Genomic DNA, 12,740 nt, shown 5'->3' with positions numbered 1-12,740 from the left:
TTGCACGTGTCGCGCAACATGCTAGTTACGCTGTTTTGTGGCGGGTTACATGTAAACAGATGTGCTGATAGAGGTCACCGTCACATTTGAATTAGTCCGGACGTGTCTCATCCGGGGCATTCGCTGCTGCTCGTAAACACATTGGAAGAACGACGCAACAGCTGTAGCACGGCACAATGCACATACACAAAGATGCTCAAATTGACACTGATGCGCGCACACAGCGGTGTGACTAGATTTCATTGACAAGCTGGGCAAAAAGTTATCTTGCAAATAAACGCGCAAACGCCCGGCTTGGACGGCTATTCAACGCCGAATGAAACTGTGACGAGTCGGCTATCTGGCGACAGCTTATACAAATGTTGTTGAAAAGAGCCTTAGCTCAGCATAGTGAGCATCGCAAGATTTTACAAAGGCCTCGCAATTTCCGAGCCTTGTATAGACAGAGTGCCTTCGAGTCTTTTACGTGCACGCTGGATCCATTTGCATCCTAATTGATTCTATGGCGTTAGGAAGTATACGAGGGCGTCGTGTCATATTGTTCGATCCGCTGACAGACGTGACAGTCAGACGCCAACAGGTGATTTGAATGGCAGCCAGACCTGCCGACATCAAATTAATTACTTCGCTCAGATGTAAAACAGGCGGCTAAAAGCTGCACTGAATGAGAACCAGAGGAAATGGTTATTCACAAAACGATAAGTCGCTATAGGTGGAGGCTTCTATTTCGCGTCTAGCTAGACGCGTTTAAGTCTTAAACGCGTCTAGCTGGACGGGGGCTGCGTCTATCTGGCTACAGCTAACTTTAGACTCGTCTAGCTTGGAAGTCTCCGTCCAACAGTTAGACGCCAAGTTAGACGCCAACTTGGACGTCTGCTCAGTTAGACGCCAATTGGACGCCAGTGGAAGTCTCTACCCCATGTTATTCCCAAATTATTCCACATATATTCCATATATTCCATATATTATTCCATTATTCCTTATTATTCCACACCCATATTATTCCACCATACACACATAAATTCAATAAATGTGACGGCAGCAGAACTTAGCAACAGTTAAATGTAAGCCAGTGAACATTTTAATTAATAAGTTGGACGGCCCTAAATTTTGAAATGAACGCCAATTAACGTCGAGTCGCATTTACGAAAGTGGCTAACTGAGCAGGTCGAAAAGTAAATGTTGATAATTTTACTATAGAATGCATGACATCCCTCATCTAACCACCCTCTGACCTCACTGTGCCTCCAGGGACGTTCCTCTCGGGTCTGATGGTGTTCTGCTGGGGTCCCAGCGAGTACCCCACGCGCCGTGAGACGCTCTGCTGGTCCCTGCTCACCGGCCTGCTGCAGCTCATCACGCTGCCTATCGTGGTCGGCTGGATCTGGAGCATCAAGTGGGGCGTCGCTTTCGTGCAGGAGTCCAGTGAGTTTTTGAAGGGAGCCGGGGGTCAAGCGGTCTGACTTTGTCGTGATTGATTGGACATTGAATAAAAAGCAAGAGGTGGATGTGATGAAATGATGGTTAAGTCCATAAAGAAAGCAACTTTCTTATTCTTTTAAATATATATATATATTTTTTAAAAAAAAATAGTCCAAATGAATGAGGTGGTGGCTGCAGACAAGGGTGCACCGCTAAGTACAGTCACCAGCACTTGCTACTAATCACCTCGTTTTTGCTCAGTAGTTTGAAGACCAATCAATTCTCAGTCGAGCAAGATACGTCAAACGATCGGTTTGGTCCTCCGATTTTCGAATATCTAACTTGTTTTTGTATGTTCGAAGCATTTTGGGATGAGGAGCCAAAAAACGTCTTTTCTGCCCTAAAGTTGCCCCAAGAAGTCGTAGAACCTAGCCCCGCCTCTGATCCACAGACCACTAGTGCCATCTCTTGTCAGCCGAACAAACCGCAGAAGTAAATAATGTCACGTGACCTTTGCACACGCTACAATTACTACGCAGTTGTAGTGGGGGAAGCGGGGCGGAGGCGTGGAGAGGGACGCGATCGGTCGGCTGGGGTCAGGTCGCCGAGGTCAGAGGTCATCCGCCGGAGGGTGTTTGGGCGGTTGGGCCGTGTGGGCTGGGGCCTGCGGAGTGGGGAGCGCCTGGACCTGTCTGGAAACAAGTTCTACAGCGCTGTGGCAGTCGAGAATATTGTGAGAAAAGAGAGAGAGAGAGAGAAAGAGAGGGAGAGGGAGAGAGAGGGAGAGAGGGAGAGGGAGAGGGAGAGAGGGAGAGCGAGAGAGGGAGGGAGAGCGAGAGAGGGAGGGAGAGAGGGAGAGAGAGGGAGAGAGAAGGAGAAAGGGAGAGAGATAGAGGGAAGAGAGATAGAGGGGAGAGAGAGAGAGAGTTGAGAGAGAGAGAGAGAAGAGAGAGAGAGGAGAGAGAGAGAGAGAGAGAGAGAGAGAGAGAGAGAGAGAGAGAGAGAGAGAGAGAGAGAGAGAGAGAGAGAGAGAGAGAGAGAGAGAGAGAGAGAGAGAGAGAGAGAGAGAGAGAGAGAGAGAGAGAGAGAGAGAAGAAAGACTGGAGGGAAGGGATAAGGACGGGAGGAGAGAAAACAGAGACAGAAAAGGAAAACCAGGGAGGGTAAAATGAGAGAGAGGGTAATTGGTAAATCAGTGAGGGGGAGCGAGAGAGAAAATATTTAAATGTGTCAGCTTGTTTCGTATGTAAAATGTAAATTTGCTTTCCATCATTTCAGCTTCGGATTGAAAATTAAATCTTAGCATCCTTATGATAAACAAACGCTGACGGGATGGTGACTTTTTATGGTCGTCGTTGGCAGCTCGGCACTAATGGGGATGATGTTGAGGGTTTCGCAAATATTTCATAAAAGAGATGCTATTTTTTGCATCACCTATTAAACATTCTTTTTACGTTTGCTATGAAAATGTTAGGCCCAGTTCCTTCAAGATCAGCTCCACGACTCCACAGCTTACAACAGGAGCTAGCTAACATAACAATTCACCCGAGCCGTGTTGATGGCATGAACTTTCCGTCGAGTGCTGAGGGGGGGGGGGTGTTTCACGCCCCTCCGTCTAACTCAGCTCCTGGGCCACGTTGCGACACGCGGTAAGCGGCAATCGAAAGAGCGTCAAAAATAAGAAGGAAAACACTCTGTCATTTTAAGTTCAGGGCAAAGGTCAGGTCACCAGAGTTCATCAAAGGTCAAATTTTGTCGATTTCAACGATTTTAAACACCCGACGACTAACTCTGGAACCAATAGAGCTACAGCGCCGTGGAAAAGCGCATTCGATAGCTCTTTTAACGCTCTTTCGCCAACATATCATCAAATTTGACCTCAGATAAACGGTTTAGCCCCCAGAGGGCACCGCTCTGATTGACTTCAAATTTGACCTCAGATCAACGGTTTAGCCCCCGTGCTTTCACCGCTCTAGCACATCTCTGTCAAATCAAAAGTTATAGTAAAAAAAACTGCTGAAGACCTTTCATGACCTGAGATGACCTCAGGGGCACACAAAGGGGGCACAGGTGCAATTTCCCGATTCAGAGTGTCATGTTTACATATGAACCGATGTTTGAGAGGGTGTAGAACGACATTCGGCCAAAAGAGGCTCATTTCAATTTTCTCCCATTGATTTATATGGAGCAGTCGTAAAATTGAACTGACCTTAGGTCACAACTCACAGATATAGAAAAAAATCCGAGATGTCCATTTTATACATACTGTTACTCTAAGCAAGTACTGAAAGTTTAAAAGTGATCGCTCAGTCGGTGTAGCCACAGCGAGCTTTCTAACTTTTTCTGAGGTAAGGTCACTTAACGTTACCTGGTGACCTGACCTTGAATGACCGGGATCTGAAATTTTCATAGCATGTGCGAAGAAGATGTCGGAGCGGGTGTATCTAAAACAGCGGCGCTACGCGTCGCCGTTTTTTAGATATTCGCGAAAAACCTAGGGGGGGGGGGCGTAAAAACTCCCCCCAGGACGGCGCGGATCAAACGGCCCCTGAGACCTCGGGATGGTGCCCCTGAGACCTCGGAATGGTGCCCCTGAGACCTTGGGATGGTGCCCCTGAGACTTCGAGATGGTGCCCTCTCAGACCCGGGGAGAGTGCTCCTTCAGACCTCGGATTTCGGAAAAGTGCCGCTGGAAACTTGGAATGGTGCCCTCGGAGACTTCGAGATGGTGCCCCCAGACCTCGCGATGGTGCCGCCGGAGACCTTGGGATGGTGCCCCGGACCCTCAAGATGGTGCCCTCACCGACCTTGGGATGGTGCTCGCGGAGAACTCGGGATAGTGCCAGCTGAGAACTCGAGATGGTGCCCCGCGGACCTCGGGATGGAAATAAATGGACAATATTAAACTAAAAACTAAAAGACTAAACTTAGCTAAAAAAAACGAGGCGAGGGACAGAAATGGGCCTCCGGGAGACCCCGAAAACGGTACCCTATTCCGATAGACCTGGATGGTGCCCCCTTAGGAGACCTCTGGGTTAAAGCTCCCGTCGGTGGCCTCCGTGATGAATTAAAAAAAAAAACTCCGTGATGGGCCCCGGGAGACCCAAGGGGGGGGAGAATGGCCCCCATGCCCCCCCCCCTCTGGATCCGCCACTGAAATGATCTGACCCAAGACCTTACCTAAAAACGACCAAAAGCCTTCCTTCATTGTCCGAAAACCGCTGACAGTTGATAGCTCAATGACACTAGAGCCGTGCATAAGGAGGCGTGAAAACACTCTCCTCATCTCGATCTATTACGAGAGGACCATGTCAGGGCGTGAGAAAGGTGTTCTCAAAATAGATGACACTGTATGAATGAGTAAATAATTCGCGCCCCGTTGTGTTATTGGCGGACCCTACCACCTGATGGGGTGGTGCAGCCGTTTCGTCCTCCACCTGAGATCTCGGAAAGTTACCGACCGATTTTGAAAATTCGAAGAACGTTCGATAGCCCCACCAGGGAACTACCTTGTTACCAGGTTTCGTTGACCTAGGTGCAACCCATGATGTCACAGGTCAGGTCAAATGTTGCATTTTTCACCCATTTAGTCTAAGGAATGCGTTACAGTCAGTTAACACATCAAATAAAAGGCATGTTATCGAAAAAATCGATGGAGCGTGGTTGCCCAATACATATGTTGCCTAAAGAGGTCACTGATGCCAGGTCAGGTCACAGAGGTCAGGTCACTAAGGGTCACAATATGAACCCAACTATGCTAATTGCTAGGGTCACGTGATACATGTTTTATGGTCAATTTTACATTTAAAATTCAATGGTGTGGGCTAGACGGCCATTGGGGCCGGTTAAGATTGCGTTCTGGTGGAGGTCAGGTCAAGGTTAGGTCAAAAAAGGTTAAATTTCAGAGTTCATATTTTGCATAAAAGGGGTATCTATTCGATGCAGCTCATCACGGGAAATCCAATGGTGGTCTTTGGCTTGCTCTGTGTGTTCTGTGACGGCTAAAAATTGAGGTTGAAAATTTTACGTAATACATTTTGAGAAGTGTTTTTTTTTTGCCATAACTTTGCTAAAAATGGAGCTATCGAGTTTAAGTTTGGCATATCTAGAGCAGATAGTTCTATAATGTAGGGTGATCCATAGCCGTGTGACCGAAAATAAATGAAAACTACAGGACATGCATTCGTGTTACATGCCATTGCCAAGTACCATATTAAACAGCCAAATCTGAAGTTTTGATCCATGTATAGCATCAGTCACATACACTTTTCCTTTGACTCTCACACTTCTTTTAGACTGACCACCTCGACGACGGATGCACTCCAGCACCAGAGCCTAAAGTTGGCGATGGCGCGGACGCACCACATTCCTAAGGAAATGGAACCAAAGCAGCTGCCAATGTCATCCTTCAGCCCCAGAATATCCTGGGGACTCTCCTCATACATAGACCTCGGACTTTGCATAGCCCCAGAGGAAAAATTCCACGACGTTGAGCTCCGGCGAGTGTGGCGCCCACCTGACCTCAGCGCTCTTTGAAATCAACTTTCCAGGGTTTGCTTACCATTTTTTGTGCCGTGTTTATCATTGAACCGTGCCCTCTGCTTTGAATTGATTAACGATTATATGAATTGTTATCTTCTTACAACAAACAACAACAAAACACATTTATTAGACATAAAATGGAAATAAGCAAATAGTCCAGGTGGCTATTCTTTGGAGTTTCCCTTGGGTGAAAGCCCTCAGACGTGCAGAAACATCTTTGTGTTTGACTCTCACACTTCTTTTAGACAAGATACTCAAAATGATCACCTCGACGACGGATGCACTCAAGCACCAGAGCCTAACCCTCGCCGGACCTATTGGTTTTCTACATACGCGCCGGCCGAGGGGGGGGGGGGCGGGGACGACCCCCCCTCGCCGTTTCGCCCCTGGTGGAGCTAGCGCGTCGCGGAAAAAACGAGCGTGTGCGCCGTTACGAGACGCAGAGATTGGTACCCGATTTTAAGGTCCTAGGTCAACCGGTGACCTCTGAGGTCAGGTCAAGTGCCCCAGGGTACGGTTCAGTTTTTGGTGAATAACTTCGCAAAAAACGGCCGCAGAGCCGCGATTTTGGCAGCATCGTGTTCGCCTCGCTCAGGCGCGTCGAATGATATACTTTTTGTTCGGGTCAGGTCAACTTAGGGTGTTGACCTCAGGTCAAGGTCAGGTCAGCACCCCCAGGTCACGAAGTTGGTCGAAAGAGGTCATGTCGCATATCATTCGATTTGGCAGGTCTTCCTGAGTCCATTGGTGGCTTTCTCGACTCGCTAGCTCAATTTGGTCGGGAGTTATTGACGAAAAACTAATATGACCTTGATGACGTCATAAATGACGTCACGGAAGGTCAACATTGCAAAAGTGACGCATCTTACCTTGCAAGGAGTGCATCAAATCACGATTCTGTGTGCTTGAGATAGTTGGAGATCGTTCCCGGCGCCAGAATAGCAGTTTTCATTTTTCCCCATTGACTTATAATGGTGAGGTCACGAAAATGACCTGACCTCATATGACCTTTAGGAAAAATCCGAGATATACAAGTTGTGAGACTCATAATGGATACTAGATCCTGCAAGTTTCATTTCCCTGTGACATCTCCTCTGGCAGTGAGGGCGTTGCGAAGTTGCGACATCTGAAGACCGTGCAGAGGTTCACTTATGACGTCATAGGTCAGTGACCTGACCTGATCCAAAAATGCGGTTGGTGTCAAAAGATGCGGCTTGGATCAAAGGTCAGGTATGCCAAGTTTCAGCTCTCTATCGCCAGCGTGTTTGGAGCTATCGCGAAAAAACCCTATGGGGGGGGGGGCGGGTGCCCTCGGCCGGCGAGGGCTAAAGTTGGCGATGGCGCGGACGCACCACATTCCTAAGGAAATGGAACCAAAGCAGCTTCCAATGGCATTTTTTGTGTTTGCTTGACAGACTGCGTTAACCTATACAAATTACACATTTTTACTTTTTGCTGCGCTGTGGACATCTTGAGCGATACACACTGACCAGAACAAGATAGAACAAAACTTCATAAAATTTTCTACTAGCACGTGAAATTTCACGCGGAAATATGCAATCCTCTTCTCAAGAGAGATCAACTAAATAGGTCACATGGCTATGAATCATCCTGTATATTCCAGCTTTAATTTTGAATGTTGTTGGTATTTTCGGGGTGTTATACTTCTATAGTTTTGATGGTCGAACTAAATTTTTGTTTAGAAATCAGAGTTAGCAGTTTTGTGGTGCTGTTTATTTTACATCTTTTTTATCTTGAATATTTTTTGTTATCTTCAAAACTGTAAGCGTGACAGCTCTTCCCGCTAAACCTTTTATTGGGTCGAAAATGACAGAACATGACGTCACTCTGACGTCATTTGTGACTGACCTCTTATAAGAGCTCTGGAAAAATTTGGTCACAAGGTGTAAAAATGATGCCCGGAGAGGTCTTGAAAGTTTGGTGGCGACCTACGCTATACTTTAGGAGATATCGACTGAAAAGGAGAGGGGGCTGTTTCGCGCCCCCTCCCCCCAACGGGGCTCGAGGCTTTCAGTTGTTGCTCTCACATAACTCTTGGTTATATTACAACGTAGTGGAATTGCAAGTGGCAATATAAGCTTCCTGCCAGCGCCGGACCCGAGTTTAAACATGCAGGCTGAATTTTAACATTTGACTTTAAAATTTTTACCGTTGAGCTTTTTAGAAGTTGTATGAACTGTTCAGCTCCTTTTTTGGTCCATCACAGCGGGCTTGTGTGTCATTTGTCAATCAAAATCGAATTAAAAACTTTTTATTGGGTCTGGTTATCTCGCCAAATTCTTAACTGAATCGTTTAGTAGCTTTTGATTGGGCACTGCCCACGTTGTCTGTCAAACTTTTTGTGTCAACGAGAAGAGGCTGCTGACATCGTTTGTCGCGGTTAGATAATACCAATCCACGTCCCAGTGTGGCTGCTCGATCGCACTTTCCCTGGCCCACCTCTCCCACCAGGCTAGGTTTTGCCCGGCACAGCCCGCACAGCCGTCGCCTCAGTGCCTCGGGCGGTGACCCGTTCAAAGGGGCTCACAATTCGTATGGTGCCGTGGCTCTCAAACCAACACAGAACGGTGAAACACACAGGCTAACCTTCCATATCCCTCGCCCGCACATGGGGGGGGTGGTTGCCACCCCCCCCCCCAGGTAGTCTTTCTGCTCTGCACTCAACATTTTTAGAGCTAGAAGGCTGATTTTTCGTATAGCTGCTCCTCTATCCTTTCTTGATGTCCACTGAAAATTTCAAGTTTCTGTGATTTTTGGTTTGGGAGATATGACCTTGTTTTTCAGGTCATGTCATGACCCAAATGGCCAATTCTCAACATCTTGCGTTTGCCATGGGTCTTATGAGCTTTTGACACCCTGATTTCGGCTTTTTTTTGCCAGTCTTACCTCCCACCTATCATGGAACATGTTGTTCGACGATGTACAGGGGTCAAGGTCAGGGTCAAGGTCAACCTAGGTCATCTAAGATAATTGCGTTTTAGGCAAGCTGAATTTACTTTTTTTGAAGTTTTTTGACTGCATTGTTGGTAAAAGCTTCTCAGATCATGATTTCATGTAATATGGACCCAAAAACAATCGGTGCACACATCAGTATACACACAGACACACACAGACATACAAACACATATAATTGACCTTGACCTAACTTGACCTGAAATGACCTCAGCAGCAAAATTCTGGTCGGGTAGTGTGACAAAGAGGTTCTAGCTGGCTTGGCACCAGAAAACAGCATCGTCATCGGTATTTGCTAAGCAGCACACTTGATATCCAACGGTGACCCAAAACAGCAACATTTTTTAGTTTGACCTGACCTGGATGGTCAATGACTGACCTGAGAAGGTAAAACTGGGTATCATTGGATTTGTCTCTTCCCAAAGAATCTTTTTGGTCTTTACTGCTAAGCTCTATCTCCAACAGGAACGAAATGGCGCGGGGGGGGGTGGCAACCACCCCCCCCCCCCCATGTGCGTTCTAGGATGGGAAAATGGCATGTGCGGGCGAGGGATATAAGGCGAACGGCTGATTCTGGCGCCGGGGCTTCATTCATGCTAAGGCGCCCAATCACAGCACCGCATTTCAGTTAGTGTCGGGCGAAAAAGCTGCTATGCTCCGCCCCTCCATCACGTGACCCTGCCCTCACGTGGCCTCAGTCACGTGGTGTTTCCACTTCTTGGCGCATGGCGGCGCTAGTCTCGCAAGGGCGGTGGTAGCTTGCTCCCCCGCCGTCCGGGGGTGATGGGTAGCAAGTGCTGGTGACTGTACGTACAGTCACCAGCACTTGCTACCCATCACCCCCGGACGGCGGGGGAGCAAGCTACCACCGCCCTTGCGAGACTAGCGCCGCCATGCGCCAAGAAGTGGAAACACCACGTGACTGAGGCCACGTGAGGGCAGGGTCACGTGATGGAGGGGCGGAGCATAGTAGCTTTTGCGCCCGACACTAACTGAAATGCGGCGCTGTGATTGGGCGCTTTAGCATGAATGAAGCCCCGGCGCCAGAATCAGCCGTTCGCCTTACATGGAAGGTAAGCCTGTGCGTTTCACTGTTCTGTGTTGGTTTGAGAGCCACGGCACCATACGAATTGTGAGCCCCTTTGACCGGGTCACCGCCCGAGGCACTGAGGCGACGGCTGTGCCGGGCAAAGCCTAGCCTGGTGGGAGAAGTGGGCCAGGGAAAGTGCGATCGAGCAGCCACACTGAGACGTGGTATTATCTAACCACGACAAACGATGTCAGCAGCCTCTTCTCGTTGACACGAAAAGTTTGACAGACAACGTGGGCATTGCCCAATCAAAAGCTACTAAACGATTCAGTTAAGAAGTTGGCGAGATAACCAGACCCAATAAAAAGTTTTTAATTCGATTTTGATTGACAAATGACATACAAGCCCGCTGTGATGGACCAAAAAAGGAGCTGAACAGTTCATACAACTTGAAACTTCTAAAAACCTCAACGGTAAAAATTTAAAAGTCAAATGTTAACATTCAGCCTGCATGTTTAAACTCGGGTCCGGCGCTGGCAGGAAGCTTATATTGCCAAGCTTGCAATTCCACTACGTTGTAATGTAACCAAGAGTTATGTGAGAGCAACAACTGAAAGCCTCGAGCCCCGTTGGGGGGGGGGGGGGGCGCGAAAGAGCCCCATCTCCTTTTCAGTCGATATCTCCTAAATTATAGCGTAGGTCGCCACCAAACTTTCAAGACCCCTCCGGGCATCATTTTACACTTTGTGACCAAATTTTTCCAGAGCTCTTATGAAAGGTTAGTCACAAATGACGTCAGAGTGACGTCATGTTCTGTCATTTTCGACCCAATAAAAGGTTTAGCGGGAAGAGCTGTCACGCTTACAGTTTTGAAGATAACAAAAAATAGGTATTCAAGATAAAAAATATGTAAAATAAACAGCGCTACAAAACTGCCAACTCTGATTTCTAAACAAAAAATGATTTCGACCATCAAAACTAAAGAAGTATAACACCCCGAAAATACCAACAACATTCAAAATTAAAGCTGGAATATATGTTATAGAACTATTTGCTCTAGATATGCCAAACTTAAACTCGACAGCTCCATTTTTAGCAAAATTATGGCAAAAAAAAAACACAACTCAAAATGTATTACGTAAAATTTTCAAACTCAATTTTTAGCCGTCACAGAACACACAGAGCAAGCCAAAGACCACCATTGGATTTGCCGTGATGAGCTGCATCGAATAGATACCCCTTTTATGCAAAATATCAACTCTGAAATTTAACCTTTTTTTGCCTGACCTTGACCTGACTTCCACCAGAACGTAATCTAAACCGGCCCCAATGGCCGTCTAGCCCACACCATTGAATTTTAAATTTAAAATTGACCATAAAACATGTATCACGCGACCCTAGCAATTAGCATAGTTGGGTTCATATTGTGACCCTTAGTGACCTGACCTCTTTGACCTGACCTGGCATCAGTGACCTCTTTAGGCAACATATGTATTGGGCAACCACGCTCCATCGATGTTTTTCGATAGCATGCCTTTTATTTGATGTGTTAACTGACTGTAACGCATTCCTTAGACTAAATTGGTGAAAAAATGCAACCTTTGACCTGACTTGTGACGTCATTGGTTGCACCTAGGTCAACGAAACCTGGTAACAAGGTTCGATAGCCCCTGGTGGGGCTATCGAACGTTCTTCGAATTTTCAAAATCGGTCGGGAACTTTCCGAGATCTCAGATGGAGGACGAAACGGCTGCACCACCCATCAGAGGCCTGTTTCACTAAAAACTTGTATTTACAAGTGTTTGTAGTTTACAATTCATAAGTATTTTTACCAACTACGTAAAAACCGATTTCACTAAGCTTCATCGCCAGTGGCACCTCCGATAAGAAAATGTTTGCAAATAAACTTGTAAACAGTAAAATTGTTTTTAATCAAGAACTATAGCATGTTAAAGATATTGCTTCTTTGTATCAAATATTGTCTAGTATTTATGTCAAAAGCTACTTAATTAAATTATAAATAGTGATGCTGTTGGAAAAAGATATAAATGATAGTTCACATTGTCCTTTATTGAAAAAAAATAACACGCAAAACATTTGACAGCAGAAGACTGTTGAATGCAATTATGGCGCGCGAATGACAAAACATGACGATATTTGATATTTTAGTACCGATTATTTTGCTTCTTAGGGTGTGTGCTAAGTAAAAATTGAGCATGAAACGACTCAACAAAGCAAGTTGTTCTAAATATATGACTGTTTTGCATTATTGCACAAAAAGTATCAAAATTCCGAACGTCAGGACCACTGGAATATTAGGTTTGTAATTACGATGTTTTCTTTCAAGTTTCTGGTCTTCGTGAAACAGAAAGTTTGCGATTCCCATGTTTTCTAGCAAACTTTTTCTTGTACAAAAGTTTGCAAATTTTAAACTCAAAATTCATGTTCAAAGGTTTCGTGAAATCCAAATCTCAAATGCTGGTAATTATTTCTTGTAAACTCAAGCTTTTTCTTTGTAAATACAAGTTTTATTTGTTAGTGAAACAGGCCTCTGGTGGTAGGGTCCGCCAATAGCCCAACGGGGCGCGAATTATTTACTCATTCATACAGTGTCATCTATTTTGAGAACACCTTTCTCACGCCATGACATGGTCCTCTCGTAATAGATCGAGATGAGGAGAGTGTTTTCACGCCTCCTTATGCACGGCTCTAGCGTCATTGAGCTATCAACTGTCAGCGGTTTTCGGACAATGAAGGAAGGCTTTTGGTCCTT

General features: G+C 46.2%; 1 protein-coding gene across 2 annotated transcripts in view; it reads left to right on the top strand.

Annotated features, from left to right (window-relative positions):
* LOC122371007 (protein stum homolog) overlaps positions 1-12,740 on the top strand; it is a 34,082-nt gene that overhangs the window by 13,433 nt on the left and 7,909 nt on the right. For both annotated transcript variants that reach the window (XM_043347040.1, XM_043347039.1), the window contains one exon: positions 1,252-1,425. In XM_043347040.1, coding sequence (XP_043202975.1) covers positions 1,252-1,425 — 174 coding nt within the window. The remainder of the gene's footprint in view (positions 1-1,251; positions 1,426-12,740) is intronic.

Source organism: Amphibalanus amphitrite, unplaced genomic scaffold (genome assembly GCF_019059575.1).
Source record: "Amphibalanus amphitrite isolate SeventyFive unplaced genomic scaffold, NRLGWU_Aamphi_draft 001194F_arrow, whole genome shotgun sequence".
In the NCBI taxonomy this organism is placed as follows: domain Eukaryota; kingdom Metazoa; phylum Arthropoda; class Thecostraca; order Balanomorpha; family Balanidae; genus Amphibalanus; species Amphibalanus amphitrite.
The sequence above is the reverse complement of the archived record's forward strand: the minus strand, read 5'-3'. Positions and strand labels throughout refer to the sequence as shown.